The 25,144-nt window shown below is 43.9% G+C and overlaps 1 protein-coding gene across 4 annotated transcripts in view; it reads left to right on the forward strand.

The window, feature by feature from the left end:
• The window catches only part of FLNB (filamin B), an 82,499-nt gene that overhangs the window by 24,359 nt on the left and 32,996 nt on the right, over positions 1-25,144 (forward strand). For all 4 annotated transcript variants that reach the window (XM_026078877.1, XM_026078874.1, XM_026078876.1 and 1 more), the window contains exons 2-20: positions 4,322-4,570; positions 5,680-5,777; positions 6,713-6,860; positions 9,928-10,046; positions 10,789-10,866; positions 11,674-11,836; positions 13,276-13,473; positions 15,208-15,345; positions 16,622-16,748; positions 17,305-17,441; positions 17,841-18,034; positions 18,411-18,524; positions 19,059-19,202; positions 19,567-19,690; positions 19,932-20,092; positions 20,651-20,741; positions 20,995-21,164; positions 23,867-23,984; positions 24,698-24,960. In XM_026078877.1, the coding sequence (XP_025934662.1) occupies positions 4,322-4,570; positions 5,680-5,777; positions 6,713-6,860; positions 9,928-10,046; positions 10,789-10,866; positions 11,674-11,836; positions 13,276-13,473; positions 15,208-15,345; positions 16,622-16,748; positions 17,305-17,441; positions 17,841-18,034; positions 18,411-18,524; positions 19,059-19,202; positions 19,567-19,690; positions 19,932-20,092; positions 20,651-20,741; positions 20,995-21,164; positions 23,867-23,984; positions 24,698-24,960 (2,834 nt within the window). The remainder of the gene's footprint in view (positions 1-4,321; positions 4,571-5,679; positions 5,778-6,712; positions 6,861-9,927; positions 10,047-10,788; positions 10,867-11,673; positions 11,837-13,275; positions 13,474-15,207; positions 15,346-16,621; positions 16,749-17,304; positions 17,442-17,840; positions 18,035-18,410; positions 18,525-19,058; positions 19,203-19,566; positions 19,691-19,931; positions 20,093-20,650; positions 20,742-20,994; positions 21,165-23,866; positions 23,985-24,697; positions 24,961-25,144) is intronic.

Here is a 25,144-nt window from a genome sequence, read left to right on the forward strand (position 1 = left end):
GAAAACTCGAGGGGCCGTGCAGTTACACTGTAGTTCTGAAGTGCTGACCACAATTAGTATGCATATTTTTATGCTATAAATTGCTTGCCAGCTCTAGAGGAGTAACTGAGAAATGAAACTTGAAAGGCTCAGTGAAGTTCCTAGTAGGAAGGCATCGTTGCAAGATCTGCTGTTCTTATGATCCATTTTCCAGTCTGGTATAGCTGGCAAAAGTGTCCTGAAGCAAACCAGGGAATGCTTGGAATCTGTTGGAAAACCAGCTGAATTAGGGTACAGAATAGTACACGAAGCAGTAATTGTTGATGCTTAAGTGCTATTGGAGTTGGAGGGATTTTTCGCTGTTCCAAAATCTTGGATGTGTCAGACTGACACAGGACACTGGCAACTTTGGTTGTACTAAACTACTTTCAGGGCTGACCGGTTCTGTATTCCTGGTGGAGGTCCTGTTAACAGATGCTTATTTTACTGGGCAGGGCTTGCATCCTAATACCTAGAGAGACCCCAAAGAGAGTGAACATCTGAATGTTTTTGGTCAGTTAGTTAAGATGGCACCACCAAAGCGAAGGCTCTTCTGGAGAGACGGGAGGGAGGCTGCTGAGGGGAGCCAAGCTTCACGCAGTGCTGGGGGGCTCAGCCCGCAGCGAAGGGCCTGTTCAGTAGACTAGACTGTTTCTCTGCAGACGGGCGAGTACTGCAAACTGGAGCGAGGTCCTGAAGCAGCCTCCCCTTTGGCATAGGCAGGACAGTGTTTTGGGCAGATTGCAGGAGTTTCGTGATGTGGTTCTCCACGACACAGGATCTCTTCTTGAACCTGGAAGGTCCTTTCCTGTTGCGATACAGATCCTGAGCCCAGGCAAACCAGTGGGCGAGTTGCAAGTTGGAGCCTGAGATCCTCTGGAGCTGGAAGAGGCACAGTTTGTGGGAAGAGCGTGCGGGCGGCTCTGCTTATTGCTGATGATCCTCCTGTCCTGGCTGCGAGTCCTTCTCCCTCCCCCCCCTCCCCACCCCAGATGAAAGCAGGCAACTCCTGCAAGCAGACTTGGAAGAAATTACGTCATGAGATCCCTATGCACATCAGGAAATTCGGGAACCTTAAGAGCGTACTAACTTTACTGGCAAAATAGAGTTGCAGGGGTGTGAGCAGCCCCCGAGGAGGAAGGACTGTCCTGTTCCTATTGCAACCCGCGGGAGCCTTTTCCCATGGCTAGGGGAACTGCCTCGCTCCCGGCCTCTCGAGATGAGCCCGGTAGGAGGGGAGATTCCGGTTCCTCGTGTGAAGCTGTCCTTTGTGCGTGCGCCCTTTTCCTCCGGTCAAAGGCTGCTGCTGAGTCATGCCCTCGGAAATGGCGATGAAGCGCTGGAGGAAGCGGCTTTGGCCGCCTGAATTAACACGGAGCCGGTTGCTGCGGCAACCATGGCACATCTGCATATAGACATTATTTATGGGCCGTAAATATGAAATAGACCATTTTTTATCTTAAGTAATGTGCGTGTAGCAGCGTACTTGAGGTGACTCTGGCTTGCTGGCTTTCGTCCCTGGGAATGCGGGATGGCTTTCTGAAACAAGCTTAATTCTGGTATACTAAATCATCGCTGTGTCCGCTCTAGTAAAAATGCCGATGTCAGTATAAATCTGAAACTAAAGCTCTGAGGAATTTCTGGCTTGGTGATGTGATTGCTAGTGGTTTACTCTAAAACTTCCTTTTGAATGAACTGTTCTGTCGTGATCGCGTCGGACAGAAGTACGGCAGGCGTGGGGCAGAGCAAAGAGCAGCAGCTCGGGTGCAAGAGGGGGCAATAAGGGGCTCCCACCTCAGGCACTAGCGTTCTGGTTTTTGCACGTTCCAGCCCTTAATTCCAGCTTGGGAAGCTTGAACACTGAGGTGTCTCACTGTAGGGAGAGTTTTGGGTCTGTGTCTTCTGAAGAGCTATAAAATACAGCTCTTCCTTGTGCTCTGCAATTCCTTTCAAGAAGCTTTCCTTGAGAAGCTGTCCTGGAGCATCTTCTCTCCCCTGAATAGTTTGGGATTCAGCTGAAAGCAGTGAGGAAGTGGAATAATACAAAGGACTATGTGCCTAACTGTTGTTAGGAGACAACGCTACTTAGGTGGTGTAGACTTTTACCTTGGAACTTGTAATTAAAATCTGGCAAGGGTTTATCACTTCATAGCTATCGTATATCTCAGTCTGGATGTGAAATCAGCTATGAGCAGTCATGTGTTAGACACTTATCAAAATTCTGTAAGATTAGTCAAAACTGATGTTTAAAAAAATAAAAATAAAATCTGACTAAAGACCAGATGTTAGCTATCCAGAAAGGCAAAATGGTATTCAAGGTCTGATGTTACAGTATTATCTGCTCAGAACATACTGTTCTATTGTGAAACCGTGTAAATATTAACTACTTTGCCTGAGCATTGGGTTAAAGCGAACACTCTGGTGCTGACTGTTCTTGGTCACTATTCTCTATAATCACTTTTTCTTTGTTTTGGAAGTCAAGCCATCTTTTTACTTTGATAGCATGGTATTGAGTTACTACTGCGGTCTCTGTAACCAAAGAGGAGTGAGCTAATGCATGCCTAGCATGGTGAGGTGAAGCTCAGAGGACTTTACTTGTAAACACTCTGAATTTGAACTCGAGGGGGCCACTGAAGTGCTGAACACTTTTTTTTTTTGATAGCTAGGACTCATTAAGATCCCTGTATAAATATTCTGGTGGCAGGAAGGTGACTTAGTTGACTTTAGTTGACTTTACTTCAACATTTGCTCTGGTGGATGGAGAGCATACAAAAGCTTCTGGATCACTTGTAACTTCTGTTGGCTGAAAAGGGATTTCTGTAATTGTTTTCACTGTAATGGAGGAAAGAACAAGAAAAATGCTCTGGTATAACTTGCTGCTGTGAATGAAAAGATAAATCAGACTCAGTGTCTTGTACTGTTACGGAGCATCCCTTCTTTGAGCCCTAACAGAGTAGAATCATTAGAAGTAAGATATAACCTGAGTAGCAACTGCAAACTCAAAGGGAATGCATCTAACCTGTGACCCCTAAAACCACAGCATTTTACAGGGGTGCTCACAAAACTATAGAGGTCTCGCCTCAGGAGGCCAAAATGCCCTGGCAGACAGCTTCCTACAGCAGTCTGGTCTTGATGCCCAGCAGCCGTAAACATAGCTGTCTTGTACGTCCTACAGTAGAGCTGTTGTGTGGCCACTGTGGTGATAAACTTCTGTTAGACTAGAGTGTGACTTGGTTTTGCCAGAGCTTGCTTTTTCTTTTTTTAACTCTCAGTTTATAGTGGTTGAGTAACATGAATGAAATGATTGTGCAAACAGAAATGTAATGGTGCAAAAAGGATGCCTTATCGTCTTTCGCTTCCCACCTTGCTGTTTATAGCTAGGTCTTGATATATCCAGACTTCGTTCTAATTCCAAACTCTGTCTCTGCTGGGTTTTATTATGTAGCATGTTTTTGCTGCCATTTTTAATGCAAACTATTGGTGCGTGTGTGGGGGCGCATTTACATATATGAGTGCAGCTTCCTAAACGTTGCTTTAGGTATGCCCTGGAGTATTCAGCCCCTGTTGGGATGGTGTTCTTGTGAAATCCATTGCATCCTGTTTGGCTTGTTTCATAAGATACAAATGCCACTAAAAATAATGGGTGGCAATTACCATCTAAATGGAAAATAATAGAGATCTTTCTTTAACTGCTGATTCTTCTAACCTTAGTGTTGCAAAGTTTCAAAGGGGAGTGACGCCAGCCCTGCAGACCTGGTGTGCCTGTCTCTCCTGCCAGAGCTGTTTCCTTGCTGGCTATAACCTGTGGCAGTATAGATATAATATATAATATAAAAAAAACCCCGCCAGCACTGGGGGGGCCTGCAATTTCCGAGCACCAACTTGGCAGCTCAGCAGATACTGATGCAAAATAGAGATGAAGTGGAGCTGGAAATCCCTGCACTTTGAAGTGGCAAAAAGAAAGAACAGTCTGCGGTAATGGTTGTGCTGTGGGGTTTGCTGGCCAAAAATAGGACTGAGGTGAAAGGCTTGTTGGATGATCTGCTTATGTGAGAACATCTGCGGTGATATTGGGCAGCTTTTGTGTTGTAGCAGGAGAACGCTGAGTCCTGAGCCTGCTCTTTCCTCCTGTCTAATTCAGGGCATGAAGAGTGGAGTCTCTCCCTGAACAAGGGCCTGAAGTGACCTGGGTAGCTTCTCTTGTCCATGACTACCTGGGCACAAGTTTGGGCAAGGTACTTTATTAATGTGCCTCTGTCCTTTAGGATGGGGGATAATCAGTTTTATGTCTTTTGTCTTCCAGATAGTAAAGCCATAGTTGATGGAAACTTGAAGTTGATCCTTGGCCTAATATGGACCCTTATCCTCCACTACTCAATTTCCATGCCAGTGTGGGAGGATGAAGGTGATGATGATGCAAAAAAGCAGACCCCTAAGCAGAGACTTCTGGGGTGGATTCAGAACAAAATTCCTTACTTGCCAATCACAAACTTCAATCAAAACTGGCAGGATGGCAAAGCACTGGGGGCTCTTGTTGACAGCTGTGCTCCAGGTAAGTCCTTTGCTCGGGTGGTCAGCGTTTTCCTTACTCCTTCGTGGTGGCTCTGCTGTTTGCATAGGATGAGGTTTTCACTGCTTAGCTGGAGATGGGAACGAGGCTCTGAAGAAAACTGGAGTCTAAAGAGGCCAGCTGCGGGAAGAAGCATGTTGTAGATGACTTGGCCAAGAGAAATACTGGCTTAAAGCAGAATGGGTGATTGCATTATTGGAGTTGCCATAGCTAAGCTTTGTACTGGGTGCAAGGGGCAAAGGTGCAAATACTGACTATTAAATGCAAGAAAGACCTGTTCCCACAGCAAGTGCCAACAACCTTTCAAATTCAGGGTGCAGCAGGAGGTTTCATGTGTTCTCCTGAGACAGGATTGCACAGGGAGCACAACGTAGCCAGAAGCTGTACGCTGCTTGAAACTTCAATGTTTAGCAAGTTAAGGCCGTGCTGCTTTGGCCAAGTAACATGATGAGGTGTGAAAGAGGCGCAGTTCCCTTACCTTCCTGTGAAATGGCCTTGTTAATGCAATTGCTGGTGCTCCTGTAATGCAGGTTGGGGCACTGTGGCAAAGAGCTGAAATGTTCTTTTTGGAATTTGCTGCAGAAGAACCAGCAGAACTTAAAGGCTCACTAGATGTATTGGTACTGAATTTGGAATGGTGTCTTCCACAGGTTGAATCTAAAACAGTGCACTTGTGTGGCTGACTGAAAGTCTATCCTTGGTTTTTGGTTTGGCTGGCAAGGTGGGTGGGAATCTTTCAGAATTGGCTTTTGGATGTCTGTGCTAGGAGAAAAGCCCTTGGAGATGCCAGTTGTTGTCTTGGAAGCGTTTTCAGTGAGCAGCATGCGCTCATCTTGTTTTGGTTTGACACACATCAAAATTTCAGTGTTTTTCTTAAAGGATGGTAAGTGGATAAGTCTGCATTAGGAGCTCTTTTACTAATTTTGCAATGAGCTGGCTTAAATCTTTTCCTTAGTTTTCCAGTTCTGCAAAGGTCTGAATGGTGTGCTGTATAGCTGCATAATACAAGCAGCTGTGAAATTTGTACTCAGTTTCTTTAGCTAGGGAAGCTTCTTTACAGATGACATGTAACAACTGAAACATGCTTGCAGGCCTGTGCCCTGACTGGGAGACCTGGGACCCGAACAAGCCCGTTGACAACGCTCGCGAAGCCATGCAGCAGGCAGACGACTGGCTGGGGGTGCCGCAGGTAAGGGAGTCCGGGCCGCGAAGCTGCAGGCTGGGCGCGTGCTGGAAGCACAAAAGATAGCTTTGTTGTGCTTGCAACTTGGACTCTGAGCAAACTTGAATTTAGACTTGGAAGAGCAGGTGAAACTGGACACTTCTGAAAGTCACTTGTTTACTTGAGTGAAATTGTCTAAGAAAGGGCAGATTTTAATGTAATCTGCTGTTACATATCAGAGCGCTAGCTGTTAGATTTCGTTTAGGTCTCTCCGCTGAAAATAGCCAGAGTTGCAACATGTAGATGGTGTGGGGGAAAAAGTGTACTTTTGGTGGTGCCCTATTTAATAATCCACTGAGTGAGTTTGTTCTTTTGCTGCATTGAATTCCTGGAAGAAAAAAACTCACTGGGTTAGGAAATCTCTTGCAATGATGGTTTTTAAATAGAGAACAATGTATTTTCAGAACAGATTATTTTCATACTGGTAAAGTTGGACAAAAGTGCTGAAATATCCAAAACTGTTGGAGCAGCTTGTATCTTGGGACCAGAAAAAGAAACTGGATGAAAGTTTCACTTTGCAAGCTCTGTAGTTCAGGACTGTAGCAATTCAGGACAGGATTACGAGGTCTTGATTCTTTCAGGTTCAGTTATCTGCAGGTAGCTTTTGGGGGGAGTGTAGCTACAGTTGTCTTGGCTTTCTATTATTTAGTTTGTCACTAAACCCCTAATAATCAAGGTGCAAAAAACGTTGTATCCCTCAAACCACATTGGGACTGTAATGAGCTGCTTGATTTTCTTGCCATGAGATAATAAATGATGTTGTTTGTATCTAAGGGAGAATGAATGTAAGAAATGTCATCAGCAAGTTTGGAAATGTAAGAATCTGTGCCGTATCTCTGTTTCTATGTTGGCATGCAGTAACCAAGCACTGATACAATAAACTTTATTGCGTTATCTTTCAGGTTATTACACCTGAAGAAATTATCCACCCTGACGTGGATGAACACTCTGTAATGACTTACCTGTCTCAGTTTCCCAAAGCCAAGCTCAAACCAGGAGCTCCTTTAAAACCCAAACTGAATCCAAAGAAAGCAAGAGCTTATGGCAGAGGTAAGGACTCAGTAAGCTTAAGCTGCACAGAGTATTTGACTCTTCAGAAAACTGGGTGGGGTTTTCTGCTTATGTTGAACTCCAGACCTACAGTAACAGACTTCAAAGTTTCACTTGTATACTCTTGGTGTGGTGCCTGATTTCAGAAATACGTGGATATAGTCCAAAAGACACTCCTAGTTCTAACATGTAAATTCCCCAAACTCTCTGAACCTGTTTTGCAAGCTGCCAGCCTTGCAGTCCATAGCTGGAAGAAGTAGCATGAGATGGGGCTAAAATGACCTTGGTTTGAAATCTAAGTAGCAGTATTGCTGCTGACAGTCATTGATACAGGAGTGAACGCTTCTGATGATAAAGCCCTCCTTTAAAGAAGAAAACCCCCTTTTCATCTGCGTATACCTCTGAGCAGGCACTCTGTAGAGGCAGTGAGCCCAGTTCCCCAGGCAGCGGTGACAGACGTATCGGGGTACGCTGATTCTAAATCAGTTATTTAAATTGATTGGCAGATGTGAATACTTTGATTGCACATGCACCAAGACGGGTTGGTAATCCTTCAAACATTAAATAATGCTGTGTTTGCTAATTGGGCAGATGTGTCCATAAATATTTATGCAGTTGTAGATCTATGTAGGTATTCATATTTTTTGCTTGCATTTTAAATGGATAATTCCTGTAACTTCAGTTGTGATTCTGCTCTAGATTGGAATACAAGTACAACTGAATGAGTAACAGATTTTTACCCTTAATGCATTTGGTATTTAGCAAGACATCTCTTCTGTACTACATTTAAGTTTGTTCTCCCTTCCATCTTGTTTTAGATTTGGGGCTTGCTGTGTGGTCCTTCAAGATTTTTTAGAATTAGTGGATTTCAGAGTTGGGTGTGTGAGAGTGTAATGGAAGGGAAGGAGACCTTCCTGAACTTTTTAGATACCGTAGTTGTTTTTTCAACTTGGTTCTCAATTGAAACTCAAGTAGTTGAATGCATGGGTGTGGGAAATGCGCTTTCTCTGCACTAAAGAGCAGTTACTGTAGTCAGAAGCAGGTTTAGCACTACTTGGGTTTTACATCCTTTCGTTGGTGGCTTCTACAGCAGAGCAAAAATACGAAGACATATTTGTCAAATCTCAAATATACAAGCTGTCTATACTTAAGTTTCTTTATAAATGACTTTGATCAACCTGCATCAATCTGCCAAGTCTGGCTTTATTCATGTTCGTATTATTTCAAGAACTTGGATCTTTTTTTTCTACTTCTGTGCATACTGTGCTGTCATGCCATTCTAATGGAGATTATAATGAGTGAGCAGCTCTTCTTGAAAGATTGTTGTTTTCCCAAACTTAATTGCCAAAATGGAGTCACTGAATATAAATGACAAGCCTGCCTGGCTAATGTATGTCTAGATGTACAGGGATGGAGCTGCAAGGTGACACCAACAGCAAGAGCTCACTAGTAAACTGGACAGGGTCTTTTGGACAAAAGAGGAACAGTTTTATGCTTCCAGAAAAGGTGATCATCAAGTGTGAAGTTTGCTACTGCTGTAGTTTATTCCTAGGTCAGCTGTCTGAGGATTTGCTGTGAAATGAGCCTACGAAGTTGTTGTAGAGAATTGTACATATTGTCAGTGATGCAATTGCTATGAATTCTCATTTAACCAGCCAAAGTAGGTCTCTGAGAAGAGGGTAACACCTAGAAGATCAGATGTAGCCTTGCTGTTCAGAAAGTGCTGTTGCTAATGCCATCCTGGCCAAAGCTGCCTTCTGAGGATAAGCGATCCATGTCTTTGTGCCTTCAGGAGAGAGACTTAAATACTGTATTCTAATGCTTGTGCAGTGGATTGAAGATATGCAGAGCAAATTTGTAGCTGTTTAAACTAGATGATAATCTAGGGGTTAGTTTGAAAGAATGAATATGTCAATTGTTAACACCTTATCAGAATGCTCAGATTTCCTAGTAAAAACATAATCTTCCTTGCATTGCTCTCAAGTTATTGTTTTCTGAAGATAAACAAGTTCAGGAATTCTGTTGTTCACAACCACTTCCCTTATAATCTATCAGACTTTGCATTTTTCCACTAATTGTGCTGTGGAGAAGTAGTGCCCATGGTTTTATGAATAAGCTGATGTGTAATTCCCTTGGAAGGAAGGGTATATGTGTTTGGACTCGTCTAGAACTAGCAATTTTGGGAAGTTCTTCCACCCACTCGGTCTGACACCACCATGACAGGTGTAATGACCTAGGGCTAAATATAAAGAGATGATGAAACACTGCTGGTAAGTGCATGCTGTAGCAGGCCTTATGCTAAGGAATAAGGAAACAGTCTGATTAAAAGTTAAACCAAAGTGGCAGTGAGTTGCAGGGTTTCCATGGCTTAAGATGGTTCTGTGTGCCATTTGTATGGTGTTCAGTCTGGCAAAATAGTTTGAGTAGCTTTCAAATGAGAAGTCTAAACAACTGATTAAGTTCTGAAAATGGAGTAAAATAGGACAGTATAGCTAAGAACAGTCTTGCTTAAAAACAAGTCTTTCACCCTTGGCTCTAGGGTAACGCCTTTACCGAAAGGCTTCCCAGAATTTCTCCCCTGCTTCCCCAGTTCCCCGGCTTGTGGTGCGGCAGCGTTACAGCCGCTTTAGCTGCGTGAAGGAAACTGTGCTGACCGAACAGTTCTTGAAGAGTAACTACTGCACATACCCCCCTCGCTGTGAGCGAACCTGAACTGCAAGGCCGTTAGCCAGCTATAGGAGCGACACTCAACACATTGCTCCAGCAAGCAGGGCAACTTGCTTTCACTCAAAGGCAGACACAGGCTGGATGCCTGACTCTGCCAGAGGTCCTGCTATGAGTTGATTCAACCAACTTTTAAAGCTGCTTATATTATAAAAGTGGGGGTTATGATGAGCCTGATGTTCTGGGTAGATGGTGAACAGGTATAACCCAGTGGCCCTGGGAAGCTGGTGGCTTCCAGATGCTGGTGTGGGAGGACAGGTTGGACAGCTTGGGTATAGTCTCCAAGCTACCTTTTGGGTTTTGTAGCAACAGCTAATTTTGCTGCTCTGCATCTGCCTCACAGGAATTGAGCCTCATGGAAACATGGTGAAACAGCCTGCTAACTTCACAGTAGACACCATCAGTGCTGGGCAGGGAGACCTAATGGTCTTTATAGAGGATCCAGAAGGAAACAGAGAAGAGGTGTGTATGTTAAATATTTCTTGGGGAAAACTTAAAGCTAGTCTGAACATTGAAATTTTTACAGTAACCTCTTTCATTAACAAGTGAGGTCTTAGCAGATAAGTAATGTCAAAAGAAGTTGCAAAATACCATCTACCAAAAGTGCAAGCGTTAAGCTTTTTCTCATAATTGCCTTCCTGGAAAAGCTGGAATTAAAAAAATCTTCACTCTGCAACTGAAAAACACAACTCAAACATCCAGTGGTTGTAGTGCTTTGGCTTGACTGGCCAAGTACATGCTGGAGTGCATTTTTAGATAACACACATCACTAAATCATTGTCTACCCTTACTCATTCTGCAAGAATGGCTAAACCAGCTATTTAGATGCCATGAATCATTTTGAGTCAAAATGCTGGTTCTAATGTTTATAGAAACTTTTTATCCAAGTGCTCCACTTGATCATGTTACGACATTCCAGAAAAATACAGCTGTACATTGGACTTAACATTGCCTCAACTTTGGCCTTAGTATAGCAGTTAATAGCAAAGAAGAATGGGCTGGGTGAATGGTGGCTTGATTCATCTCATCTAAATACAAGACCAATGGTTCTTTTTTTCTGTACGAGATGGAGAGTTAGCAAGTATACTTGCTCCCACAGAAACATGTATGATTATGGAAATAGTTCTCAGGATCAAGTGCTACCCAGAAAAGTCTTAGACTGTAGTGCATAGACACAACTCTAACATGAATTTTTCTTTCCTAGGCGAAGGTGGTGCCAGCCAGTGACAAAAACAAAACCTATTCTGTTCAGTATGTGCCAAAGGTCACTGGACCTCACAAGGTAAGTTCTGTGTTGAATGAACAGAATTCTCTTGCTGAATGAGCTGCTTTGCTAGGTGTTAAAATGGGCCCCTTCAGGTTGCACGTTTACTAATGACCTAATAGCCACGTGGGGGTCATCCTGAAGAAAAAGTAACCTGATGTGGTGTTAGTTCTCAGTCTGGACTAATGAGCTGTTGCCTTTCTGAGGGGGAGAGAGGTACGTGGTCTGGGAGAAACAGTGTGGGTGTTTGGGTGAGATGGGGTCTTGCAGGCAGTGCTATGGCTTGCTCTTCTCTCGCATGAAGCCACTTGCTGCAACTCCTGAAACCAGTTCTGTGGGTTGTTGCGTTTCCTTGCTGATGATATTGTCCGCTTGAGGGGTTTTGCAGAGCAGGTTCCCCACCCAGCTCTGTCCCCAGGGTCCTGTAGAACCAGGTTTATGATGGATGATCCCATTATTCGGCACTTGCCTGAATGGCAGAGCCTGTCCTCACAGCTAGCCTGCCAAGATACATGCAACCTTTGGTGCCGCTTCATTGCTGGATAATGATTTGCCTTTTACTGGCACATCCAGATTTAACTGTCTTAGCTGGTGTGGCTGACCTTGTGATGAGGAGTACAGTGGCAAGCAGTTACGTTGTGTGGACAGGTTATCTGATGCATGGACTGTCTTGCCTGTGAGGCATAAAGCCTCCACCCTAACCATTCAGGTGCTTTACCCTGTGCTTCATTACATGGCAGTGAAATCTGCCAGGCAACTAGTGGTGACTGAGCACTGCCTCTGCTCCAGTGATTTGGAGTTGATGCTGTCTTTATGCGGCTCTAGGTCTCAGTCCTGTTTGCTGGACAGCACATTTCGAAGAGTCCATTCGAAGTGAATGTTGACAAAGCCCAGGGAGATGCAAGCAAAGTAACAGCAAAGGGACCAGGATTGGAGGCAACAGGAAATATTGCTAACAAACCTACCTACTTTGACCTCTACACAGCAGGTAAGCAGAACAAATGAGTGCTGAAGTCCTACAGCTTCCTCAAACTTGAGGAGAACCCTGGAGGAATAGACAAATACCGTTTGCAGCTGAAAAGTGGAAGAGGGCTTACATCTCCATCAAGTTGAGAGGTGAAGGAATAGTCAGGCTGCTCTGCAGACTTCAGCTGTGTGTGAAGTATCTGAAGTATTGAGCTGAATTCAGATGGGAGGATGCTAAACGTTACCCAGGACTTTGCCATGAACTTGCTGGATGGCACCAGGCAGGTTCCCAGCTAGTTTCCTCCCCCTACTCATTTTAAACGGGGATGTGAAATGCCTACCTCTGAAGGATGAACTCTAAATAAACTGTGAATGCTTAATGTGTTCTATATTTAACTTTACCGAAAGGATCTCCTGCAGTAGTACTTTGAGTTCATGCTTCAATGACAAACCAGTTTCAACTTCTCTTGTAATTATTAGAGGGCTACTATCTTTATTAGACCATCTCCATCATGTGGCTTGTTGTCTGCTATTAAGCCAATGCTGTAGCCTAGAGGAATGAGTCGATAAGATGCTACAAATGCTCATCCATTTAGAACAATGTGAAAGTACTTAGGGCAGTTACTTGAAGTATTTAAATACTGAAATATGCTGAACAGCATATTTTAAATTGCCTTCTGCCTGAGGGTGCTTAGAAATAAAATTAAATGTGGTTGCAGTGAGGGGAAATGTTACATTCAGCCTCTAATTGGGAGAGGGAGTAGTCTGAATCATGTAAAGACACGTCTGGCCTCTGAAAACTGTTTTTGTTGCATGATAAGTTAAACAAGGTGTGTGAGGAGCAGGTGTCTGAACAAAAGTGTATATGTATTGTCTGGTAGAGAAGGATCCTTGTCCAGACCAGCATGTTTGTCTTCTGAGCACCTAATCTAACTCCTGTGAATGAGACATAAGCTGCATGAGACTAGAATAACGTCAAGAAGAAAAAGTGGGGCATGGCTTGGTGTGGAACAGTACGCTGTGAAAAATTTCTGACTTGGAACTGTTTTCTTGTTTGGTTTTTTTTTTTTTTTTTTCCTAAATCACTTTAAAACTTGAGAGAATTGAATAGCCTGGTAAAACTGTGGAATAGGGTGTGGTAGGGCTACAGGGTGGTAGCGATAGGGTAACTGTACCATATGTGTATCTAGTAATGTCATACTGTTTGTGAAACCCTCTGGATGGGATGGCAGAGTCCTGTCAGTGTGATGGCTTCATGGAGATGCCACAACGCGCTGTCGTCCCTACCCTGCTTGAATGTCTGGTTGCTGTCAGTAGAGGCTGAAACTTTAGGCAGTGTCTAGCAATGACAGCAGAGCATTACTGGCTTAACGCAGACAGCTGGCTATGATCCTAAATGTAGTGTATGTCGCTCTGAGGAGTCCCAAGGCTCAGCGAGGCTTCTTCTTGTTTCCTTTTCAGGAGCTGGCGTGGGTGATGTGGTCGTGGAAGTGGAGGATCCTCAAGGAAAAAACCTTGCTGAAGTTACAATAGAAGACAAAGGGAACCAAGTCTACCGTTGTATCTACAAACCTGTTCAAGCTGGTCCTCACATTGTCAGAGTGACTTTTGCTGGGGAGGCAATTCCCAAAACTCCTTGCAATGTTCTTGTTGGAGAGGGTATGCTTTTTAAAAATCCATCTAAATGTAGACAGCTGCTCTTCACCATGGTTGTGATTACAGAATATACTTGAATCTTGCCATGGACATTTTCTGTACCTTTTAGCATCTTAGACCTGATTCATTGGGTCACCTGAATATTCACCTAGTTTAAACAGTGCTCTCTAACAGTAATACAGCTTTTGTTGCTAGTGTTTCCTTTCTTGCCAGAACTCTGAATGTTAAGCTGCCCTTTGTATTTTTTTTAAAGTGTTTTATGCAGCTATGCAATGTCTTGCTGTTTTCCACCTTTGTCCCTCAAATGGCTATATTTACTGTTTTCCTCCTTAACTGACACCTAACTTGCTTTCTATTCCGTCCTTACGTGCTCCTACGCTTTTAGATCTCTGCTCATCTCTCCTGAGCTACCCTCCATTTGTGGAATTTTGGACTTCACTGCTAATGGCTTCATAGTTGGTAAGAGGTGTGCAGGATGCTGTGTCGTGTTTGCTCTTTGTAAGCTTCTAGCCTGCAGCTTGTCTGAGCCAAAAGGGTTTTGTTTTTGTTGGGGCTGGGGAAGAAAGTTGCAAGCAAACTGAAACAGCGAGCGACCCAGTCAGTGAAACTGCTTAACCACAAACTGCCTGACTCAGTTGTGTAAGGTCGCTTTGGACCTTTCCCACTCAGAGTTAGGCTTGCTGCTGTATGCTCCCGTCAGGTTTTCAGAGCTGGCAGATGGTATGCAATCTTTGCTTATACTGTCCAGCGTAGGACATTTAGTGATATGGCTGCCCCAGGGATGAGGGTAAAACTTAGGCTATTGAAAGAAATAAAAAGCTGATGAGCCGCTTGGCAGACTCTTGTGATCCTGCTGTAAGCACGGCATATGTTTTGGGAAATGCATGTTGGGATTTAAATGACTGGGAAACATGATGGTCCATGGAAGTGAAGACCACCTGATAGCTGGGACCGTGTAACAAAAATTGCTCATAAGAGTGCATTAGCTTATTTATGTAGAAACTCTGCAGGCCTGGAGAGAAGCACTTGAAGAATAAAAGTGGCAAGCGTAAGCTTAAGCTCAGCAATATGTAACTTACTGCCCCTAGCCCGACTGTCTGCTCCTGCCCAAAGTATGTGGTGTTGCCACGCTGCCTCGGTGTGTTGAGGACTTTGTGGCTTTGCTTCTGTAGGTGTGGACTGCAACAAACAGAGGGTCCAGACTTTACATCTCTTAAAGAAATGCATTCGCAACTTGGCTTGGCTAACAGCTGTTATTCATGTCTCATGCTTCTGAAGGGACAGCACGATAATATTGTTTGCTAGGGCTTACTTGCAAAGGAAAACTTCACCCCATGCTGCAGCCTGCTGCTAAAAGTGAAAGGCATCGAGAAGATTGTGGCTAGTACGGTTAATGTCTGTAATGGGATAGCCACGGAAAAGTTTCATGCTGATAGCTGGCATCAAATACGAAGGTGACATGGCTACAGAGTTTGCTTTAAATCTAAAAATCGCTCTTATGGGATTTCAGTGTTGCCTGGCTGTACTGAATGCTACTGTCCAAAAGCTGTGGGATATACACTGTGGCTAGACAGACTCTGTATCTGTTTTCCTTACTACTATAACATAAAGGCTTGTGCTGAAAGCTAAGCTGTAGTTGCTCTGAGTCAACATTTAACTGAAGGTTGTTCCAAGCTGGCTAGGCTACACGTATTTTGAGAATCAAAGACTGTATTGATGTCTGAAATTCACTTGCAGCCTGCAATCCAAATGCTTGTCGTGCCACCGGCAGAGGCCTGCAACCCAAAGGTGTCCGGATTAGGGAAACAGCAGACTTCAAGGTTGACACGAGAACAGCGGGGAGCGGAGATCTCGGTGTGACTATAAAAGGGCCAAGTAAGTGTGTCTGGCTGAATTTGTCCTGTGGATGTGTTCTGGAGAAGGGTGGAAAAAGAACCTAGATTGCAAGAAGGAAGAGCAGTAAATAGTGGCCTGATGGGATTGATGAAATTTGTATCATCATAAAAAGTGAAATTTCAGAAGAGGTTTCTGGTACTTTGTGCTGAGTTTGTAGATCTTAATCAGCCAGATTGGGTAAGATTATACCTTGTTTAAGTTGTCTATGATATAAAACTTAGTTGGATGCTTAATGGTAAATCTTAGGCCTCTCCGTTTTAAAGCACAGCGATTACCAAAACTGAGAAAATCCACGTGGCTGCCTGCCATGATCGGGTCACATTCCATGTTCATCTGATCTGGTGGAGCAAGTCGCACTGCAGGGTCTCTGGCAGGACAGAAATCCTGCTCCCATAACATAAAACTAGAAGCGCCACCGCCGTAGAGTGACGCTGCTGGCTGTGCTAGTAGGCGCTCAGATACGTGAGCGAGGAAGGAGAGGATCTGGCCGCAGGCGCCTCGCTCCGCCGCGGGCTCCGGACGCGCCCCTCCAGCGGGGCCACCGCGCGCCAAGGCGACGTGAGCGCCGGAGGCCGTCGGTGCGAGCCGTAAGCTCCTGGGGCTGGCAGCAGCGTTTGCTGCGCTGTCCCGTGAGCCTTTCTTGGGGAATTGCTGTGTGTGTGTGTGTGTGTGTGTGTGTGTGTGTGTGTGTGTGTATATCGTGCTTCTGAGTCAGCCGCTACCCCCGGCCGGCCGGGGTTGTATTGAAAGGTGCATTGTGCTGCCCTCACCTCCTCCACAGGCACGTGTTCTGTGTGGCTTACTGTGGTTAGCGGGGGGGGAAAAGCCACATACCTATCGGTGTAAATTTTAGTGTATTAGGCTTTTCTCCCCAAAATTCTTCATCTTGAAGAAAACGAAAAGTAGGCATTCCCTACATACTTGTGGTTGCAAAGTCTGACAAATGTTAAGCTTTTTTGTTTTAACATATGACATGCATCATACTGCAGACTAAGAAAATAAAACACAAGGGAACCTATTAAGTCTGGTAACTTAAAATACTTTTTCTGCTGTATTTCTTCTGGAAGTGTTTGCTGTCTTTGTCCTAGAGGGCAACTAGAACTAACATCCCTTATAACCAGACCCCTTTTTTTTTCTGGTGGGAGGAATTTATTCTTACAAGCTAAAAAAAAATACTAGAAAACATGAACTTTCCTGAGTAATTGAAGGCAGGATGGAAACTGTTAAGTTTAATGCTGACCTGATCTTTCAACAGAGGGCTTGGAGGAGCTTGTGAAACAAAAGGGCTTTATGGATGGTGTATATGCATTTGAATATTATCCATCTACCCCAGGGAAGTATGTGGTCACGATTACATGGGGTGGACACAACATCCCCAAAAGGTGAGTTAGAAGTAGTTTTGTTTGAGGGTGTTTGTGTCCTTCAATAGGTTGTGTAGTTGGCAGGCTGTTAAAGCAAAGCTGACTCTCGGAGAACCTCTGTGGAGACCAAGTCTGCTGCAAATGGTTGCTGTGACAGTTCATCTACAGCCTGTTTTGGGGCCACAGTGGTTTGTATTTGGAGGGCTTTGAAGGGTGATTTGCATTGGTCTCTCTAAAACCAAAATGGCCAATAGAAAAAATAATAACACTTGGTGGCTCATGCAGCTTAGACTTTGCTGTGAGATTTTGGAGGGATCTATTCTGTTAATGTAGAGGGCTACAGCAGGCAGTGCAAACCAAATGTCTGACGCTCAGGATCTGTGCTGCAAAATATGTAAGCATGTGACAGTTTAGATGACCTCCCAGCTAGAAACAGGGCAGTCTGCTGGGCGTTGTGCCATCAGAAAATGGCATCTATTAATTTGTTGTTATTAAGCCTCATTAAAATGTCTGGGATAAAATATGGATGTGATATTTGTCCTCATTTCTAATCCTGAGCCTTGTTTTTCTCTTGTAGCCCCTTTGAGGTTCAAGTGGGTCATGAAGCAGGTCCTCAGAAAGTACGAGCCTGGGGGCCTGGGCTTCATGAAGGGATTGTGGGTAAATCGGCTGACTTCGTGGTAGAGTCCATTGGCACAGAGGTTGGCTCTCTTGGTATGTTATTTACTCAAGTTGCATGAAATGTCTTAAGTATTGCAGTGCTAACAACAAACTTGAGAGAAACAATAGCTTTCCCAGAGTAAAAAACGTCTGTACCTCATTCTGATTTAAATACAAATTTATATGACAGTGTGCAGAGCAGAAGTCTGTATCAAAGGCAAGTTCTGGAGACAGGAGCGTGCTTTTTGCAGGGTGGGATCCAGAAGGGAATGATTTGATTATTCCCTGTATTGCTGAAGAAGAGGTATAGAGAGCATTGGGTGTGGTTATGTGTTTTGTTTTTTTTCTTAAAAAAGAAAAAAAAAAAAAAAAGGGCAGTTCAGGGAAGTGGTGTTAGATTAACAGCCACCACAAACCTAACGTGGAGTTGGTAAATACCTGTTTCTTTTTCAGGCTTTGCAATAGAAGGTCCTTCTCAGGCTAAAATTGAATGTGATGACAGAAATGATGGCTCATGCGATGTGAAGTATTGGCCCAAAGAGCCTGGTGAATATGCTGTTCACATCATGTGTGATGATGAAGACATAAAAGACAGCCCTTACATGGCCTTCATCCGACCAGCTTCAGGAGACTTCAACGCAGATAAGGTGGCGTATAAGAACTCCCTTGTGGTGGAACACATCTTTGATATAACTGTGATAGAGATGTTTCTAAGGGCTACTGGTAACACACTTGACTCTTAAGCTGTCTCTACTTAAAGCTCTGAATTTGAAATGCTCCAGCCGAATATTACTGAGCTTTTTCTAGTAACATTGCTGTGGTTTCCATTAATATAGTAGAAACCTGCTGAATTAGTCACAATTCTCAACTTTCATGCTAGCCTCTATATGTATCCTGTGCTTCGTGAGTTTTGTGGGAAGGGAGGGTCTTGCTTTAGAAATAAATCACTTAGCTTTCCTTTCCATTCCAAATTGTAAGCTAAGATTCCTGGGTTTTTTTTGTTTGTTTGTTTGTTTGTTTTAGGTGAAGGCTTATGGTCCAGGTTTGGAGAGGACTGGCTGTATAGTGAACAATCCTGCTGAGTTCACGGTTGAAACCAAGGATGCTGGGAAAGCTCCTCTGAAGATGTATGCACAGGTAAAAAGCCAAAGGCAGCTATGTGAAACTCCAGCAAAAGGGTTTTAATACCATTGAGAAAAATGCCTTAAGTATTTCTACTCAATTGCACATCACTTAATTCTGGGCATGTAAAATTCTGTTGCAGTCCTATGTGTTGATCTGCGTAATGTAGTCAGATAGTGAACTTAACTTAAGGCAAGGTGACTTCTCCCTTGAGTCTGAAATACCTAGTGTTACTTCTTTACTTGGAGTCCCTTCAGTAAGGCAAGCTGTAATTTCCGGGCTTTGTCACTTGGAAACACCCGAAGTCTCTCTGAGCCTGTGAATCTCAGGCTAACCTGTCCTTAAAAGCTACCCCATCTGTGTTGTGAGATGGTGTTAGAAATGAGCACTTTAGATGGGGAAGACTTACAGGGATTTAATTTGTACGTTTCTTCAGTATTTTGGAGTTGCAGTTAAAAAAAAAATTTTTTAAAACAGTCTTGGGCTGTTCAAATTATGCAAACATTTTAAAACTACCTGTACCTTCTGCTTGTGTTTACTACTTTTTAGGATGGAGAAGGAAACCCTATTGATATCCAGATAAAGAGTAAACCCGATGGAGTGTTTGCCTGTTCCTATGTGCCAGTTAAACCAATCAAACACACCATTTCTGTTGTCTGGGGAGGAGCCAATGTACCCAATAGCCCATTTAGGGTAAGTACAGAGACAGATGATACTAGTTCTTCTATCCAAATACGATGTTTGGAACATCTAATGCTCAAACTAGTTGTCAGTAAAATCAGGATGGTTGTAAACTTCAAGGAAGCACGTCCCTTTTGTTGTCCTTTTTTAAGAATCTAACCACTTGAAGTGGCTTTCTGCTTTTACAAGCTTACCTGCCGGGGGTTTCGTGTCAGTACAGCTGAAGCCTAGGGAAGCTGTGGCAATTCATTCTTACCTCGGTTATTTTGTTCTGTAGAAAACATAAGTGTAGCCTCTGTCCCAATAATGCTCCGACCTGACTGTGATTTATAATATGACTCAGATACATAATTCTGACTCTTATGAATCCGCGTAGGTCCTAATTGGTCAAGGTAGTCATCCTCAGAAAGTGAAAGTGGTTGGACCTGGTGTGGAGAGAACTGGCCTGAAAGCCAACGAGCCGACGCACTTCACTGTTGACTGCACAGATGCAGGAGAAGGTAAAAGCAGACTGGATTACTGCTGTAGTATCCAAACCCTAGTTCTTGCGTGGGGGGAATTATATATTATTTGCTGCTGCTGGTCTACCTTTTTTTCATAGAAAAAACTTGAATTGTGATGTGATCTGTTATACTTATTAACATGGTAACTTGAGCAACTACTGGAGATCAAAATGTGATAGCTAATTGGCTAGCAACATCTGTACCATCCAGCAGAAAAACTTCCATTTCCTTTTCCTAGGTGATGTCAGTGTTGGAATCAAGTGTGATGCTCGTGTTGTCAGTGATGAGGAAGAAGACATAGATTTCGACATCATCCACAATGCTAATGATACATTCACAGTGAAGTATGCACCACCAGCTGCTGGGCGCTACACTATTAAAGTTCTTTTTGCAGGAGAGGTGTGTAATTTTTATTTTACAGCCTGATATTTCTAGACTTAATTTATCAGTTCCTTGATCACTGAGCACCTGCCCCCAAATCACTGGCTCAAATGCACCTTGCCTAGTCACTAAGAACTCTTTTGTAGTACTTGAAAGCTCAAAAAATGAGGGAGATTGGCTGGAGACTCTGAAGTTCAAGCACTTAACATGTTGGGCTGCCATAATGAGAATGTGGTCTCAGTAATGGCATATCTGCTGGGTCTAGAGGTGAAGCAAAGTCACTTTCTAAAGTATAGAAGACCTAAGTAACTCTCCAAGGGATATGGGAATGACAACAAGATGCCTTTAAAAAAGGGAGGAGAGACCCCTGCAAAATAGTTTAGCTGTTAACTTTGTCCTAGGCTTTGGCTGTTACTATTCAGTAAGGCAGAGTGGAGTGTTTAAGCAAGGTGAAATTCCACTCAAGGTGGTGCTGCAGTTAAAAATTAAAACAGAAGAACCTTAGAGTGAATATCCGTCTAGTTTGGGCTGGTGAAGAGTGTCCTGGTCATGTTTAGAACTGTATTTCCGTTGCAGGAAATTCCTGCCAGCCCTTTCAGAGTTAAAGTGGACCCCTCGCATGATGCCAGCAAAGTGAAAGCTGAAGGACCCGGACTGAGCAAAACAGGCGAGTCGCGGGTTGTGATGACGTGCGTAGTGCTGGACCACGAGGGGCTGTCTCGTGGTGGCTGCTGCGCTGCTGAACACTGCTGGGATTTTGCAGCACTCTGTTGGGTTCAGCTGGGTGGGATGGCAGTGGTTGAAAACGGCTCTGTTCCCTTGGCATTTAGCTTGACCAGGCTTTATAGGTACCAAATATTTCTTGGGAGGGGTTTCTGCACATGAGCTCTGCATAAATTAGAATTAACGTTTTTCCCCAGGCGTGGAAAACGGCAAGCCAACACACTTCACTGTGTTCACTAAGGGAGCTGGAAAAGCGCCCCTGGATGTACAGTTCAGCAGCCCCGTGCCAGGAGAGGCAGTGACCGATCTGGACATCATTGACAACTATGACTATTCCCATACTGTTAGATACACTCCAGTACAGCAGGTAGGTCTGATTCTCCTGGAGAAATGCAGAGGGAATGGCCCATGTTGCTGTAACTCTCACCTCCCTCCCTGCTGTCTGCGTGCAGAGGAACTGGTGTTCTGTTCCCCAGGAACACTAACACAAACCTGCAGAACAATTCGGATCGGAAACCAATCTGGTTAATTTATGGTAGTTTGTAATTTTATTTTTTTTTTCTGAGAACAAGTAAGCTAGTAAAGCAGTAACGCACACCTCCTGTTGTCATTCCACACTGGTGATATCTGTTTGCTGCCTATCAGTTGAAGGGGAGAGGTGGCAAACCGTGCCAGGACCTGAAGCAGAGCCAGCTGCTGCACTGGCTACTCTGGGCTGCAGCAGCTGCCTCGCCGCCAGCAGCTGCTGTCCTGCATGGGGTGGTGGTGTGCTGCCTTTCGGCAAGCTGTCGTTAGTCAAACAAGCTCCCATGAGAACTGCAGCATGGGCAAAAAGCACACTGTTCAAGTGATGGTGAAGTGACTCCGGAGTGGAAAAACTAACTAGTGCTGAGGAGGAAAGCTGGGCTGCAGATTAAATGCATCAAAGTGTGTCTGTATTTGAGGTTTGCCCTTGGGTAGGAAAAAAAAAATCAGTCTTAACTCATTTTGGTTCGCAGACAGATGCTTCCTAGCAACACCAATAAAGAGCTATAAGTGGAAGCTGCTAGTAACTAGAAGTATTTTTCCGTTTGGTGTGTTTGTGTGTTTGTAAAGGGGTGTTAAACTCCAGAATGCGTGAATCCAATGTATTTCTGAAGACAAGGAGATAGAAGTGTTGAGATCAAAGTGTTTCCTTGTTCTTGTTCCGTTAAACAAATGCATGAGCTGCTCTGTCATCTGCACTGACTTCCTTGAGTACAGCTGTTTTAAAAAAAAAAAAAAAGGGGGGGGGGCTGATATGGAGGACCTCAGCATTATTTATCTGATAACGCTGGAACAGCATTCTTGGATATACCATAGAGCTAGCGCTTGCTTTTGGATAAAGCCATTTCGTGATCTGAGGATGTGGCTGGTGTGCCTCTCTGGAGAAGCTTTTGTTTGTTCAGTCCGGGTTGGTGTACAAAAGCAGCTAAGTCATCTGAAGTGTGTGTGTGAGAGAGAGGGAGACAGCATCAGATTCATGCAGGCTTCATGTGAAAAGCGGTGGTGAAACCAACCGGGCCAGGGTTGTAGTCCTGTAAAAAAAAAAAAAAAAAAAAACTGTCTGGCTTTTCCTTGGAGACTTTGTGTAAAGTAGCATGTGCCCATCTTTTTTTCTCACCTGGGTCATTAGGTAGTCTCTGCACAGGTTGTCCTCAGGGTTACTGCATCCCGTGCCAGAGCCAGAGACTTTCTTCTGGCTGTCATCACTCATCACCTCTGTGGGGGAAATAGTTTCATTAGTGAGTGGGTTTGGATTTTATTAAGCCATAGACAGACCTGGCTGTTTTTCAATTCTTTCCTAGGTGTATAAGAACAGAGCTTTGACTGCTAGCATGCAGAGCTAGACTGTAGCATTCAGGTGCTGTAGAAACAGATCTCGTGCCCATTCTGCAGGACCGTTGGGAGCTGCTTAGTTGATAGCTCTCAAACAATAAAATAACACAAGTTCCTGGGCTCTGGCATATGTGCGCATGGCTCTGTGTGTGGCATTATCCTGCATCTGCGAAAATACCTTGGGTCATGAAGAAGCTGTAGACTTGCAGGAGACACTTGCAAGTAGCGGTGGTAGGAGAACAGTGTGAGAAAGGAGGAGGTAGAACTAGACTGCTTGGTTACTAGCACAGCCTTGTTTTCCCTCCAGGTTATGGAGTGTGTAGATCATTCTTGAACCGTGTTTTTCTAGGGTTCATGAGCAGTGAGTGGCTTACCTAAGTGCAGAATGGGTGAGACTCTGGACCCTTCAAAAGGGGCGGGAGGACTTAATAGGTAGTTAAATTCCTGAGGGACGGCGTCAGCAGTCGAAGAACCTTGGTTTAACACTGTTTACTCAGCCTTATCTATTTCACTGGTGGTGTTGCTACAGCTACCCGTGTGTATGTTTTTTGAAAACAACTACGAATAATCATGGAAGCTATTCACTAGCTTGCGTGAAACATTCATGATTATTTCACTTGGGAGCTGAACCAGCCAAGAAAGAAAAGTAAGCAAACAGTGAATATAGCTAAAGTATGGACTGTGGTAGCAGGGAATAAAAGGAGCACACATCTTGGGCTGGAACTTGCCATGGCTGTGCGGTATTCCAGCCAAAATACACAAGAGCATTAATCTTTCTGACTTGTACAACTTAAAGCCTTGGTATTTCAAATGCTATAATAACGCGGCCTCTTTGCAGGCTTGGATTTGGCACGGCCTCTCCATGCGATGGAAGGGGATACCTGGTCTTTAGCACTGGGTCATTCATTCAGCTGTCAGGCCTGAGCTCTGGGAGGGTGGGAACCAACTTGAGCCTGAATTTCTGCCAGACAGTTGGAATATAGTCTAATTAAATGTTGGAAAGAACTGTCTTTTTCTCTCTTCCTGCATTAAATAAAAACCATTTAAAGCTTTGAAGGGCTGCAGCGGGATGAGAGCTCAAGAAGCCCATAGACTAGTAAGTTTGGCTGTGGTCAGTTAAAATGGATTAGGTGAAATGATTATGTGGTGCTTGAATATTAGTGCATCTGTGTGAAGTGAAGAACTAAGCTAACACATAAATTCTCTAACTAGGGTCCAATGAAGGTTTTGGTGACTTATGGTGGTGATCCTATCCCTAAAAGCCCTTTCACTGTGGGAGTTGCTGCTCCACTAGACCTAAGCAAAGTTAAAGTCAATGGACTCGAAAACAGTAAGTACATATGGTCTATAAGGCACATAGCCTATCTCTTCTAAATCTGTGCTATAGCTGACACATTCTGCTAGAATATAAATGGGTAAAAAAGCTTGGTGTGTGGGGTTTTTTTTTGTTTTTGTGGGTTTTTTTTGTTTTTTTGTTTTTACTTGTGATAAACCAGCTCTGTGTGACTTTGTAACATTACTGCTCTGACTTGGTTATACCTCTTGAGGTCTGAATTTCAATTTAATTTTTTTTTTTTGAAAGAGTATATAGCAATGTGGACATACCATGTGTTGTCATTTAGTCCCTTGTGGCAAACGAAGCTGGGCTCTTCACCAGGCCGGGCACCTGTTGATAAAATTTAGTTTCCTTGGGGCTAGGTCATTACAGCATGGAATTTCACTCATACAGTCTCTTCACTTTCGGAAAGCAGAAAAATTTGGGGCTGGAAAATCTTGCTGCATTCCTGAAACAAGCCTCTCTCTGATACCATCAGGCTATGTCTTACTGGCTTGCTTAGCACTGTAGCTTTATAGTTTCCAATTAACCAAGGCACTTGGCTTTTTTCCTTTTTCTTTTTTCTTCTTTTTTTAATGTAGAAGGATGCAGACGGAGCAGGGCTCTGCCAGTGCATCTTTCCTCAGTGGTATGTGCATGAGAGATTTCTTGGAGCATCATCAAGCATTGAGTACTTAACATAGTAATATGGATTTTCTCTTTTTCAGGAGTGGAGGTAGGGAAGGATCAGGAGTTTGTCATTGACACCAAAGGAGCTGGTGGGCAAGGTAAACTGGATGTTAATATTTCCAGCCCTATGAGGAAAGCTGTGCCATGTTTGGTGGAACCAGTCCTAGGTAAGGAGTGCAGTACTGCAAAATACATCCCGAGGGAAGAAGGGCTGTACATGGTGGATGTGAGTTATGATGGCAATCCAGTCCCAGGAAGCCCGTATACTGTGGAGGCCACTCTGCCTCCAGATCCCTCCAAGGTAAGTGAATGGTTTATGGCTGTAACAGCAGCTAATAACTGAAAATTAAACTGTGTGCTCTAGCATGAGACTTGGCTTGTTTTTGGCCAAGCCAGACCCAGGAACGTCCTTACTCAGAACTCTGAGTGGTTCCTTCTGCAGAATCCATGACTCATGGAAGTCATTCTTAAAGCACTATATTTGC

Source organism: Apteryx rowi, unplaced genomic scaffold, assembly GCF_003343035.1.
Source record: "Apteryx rowi isolate R43461 unplaced genomic scaffold, aptRow1 scaffold_49, whole genome shotgun sequence".
NCBI classification, from domain to species: Eukaryota; Metazoa; Chordata; class Aves; order Apterygiformes; family Apterygidae; genus Apteryx; species Apteryx rowi.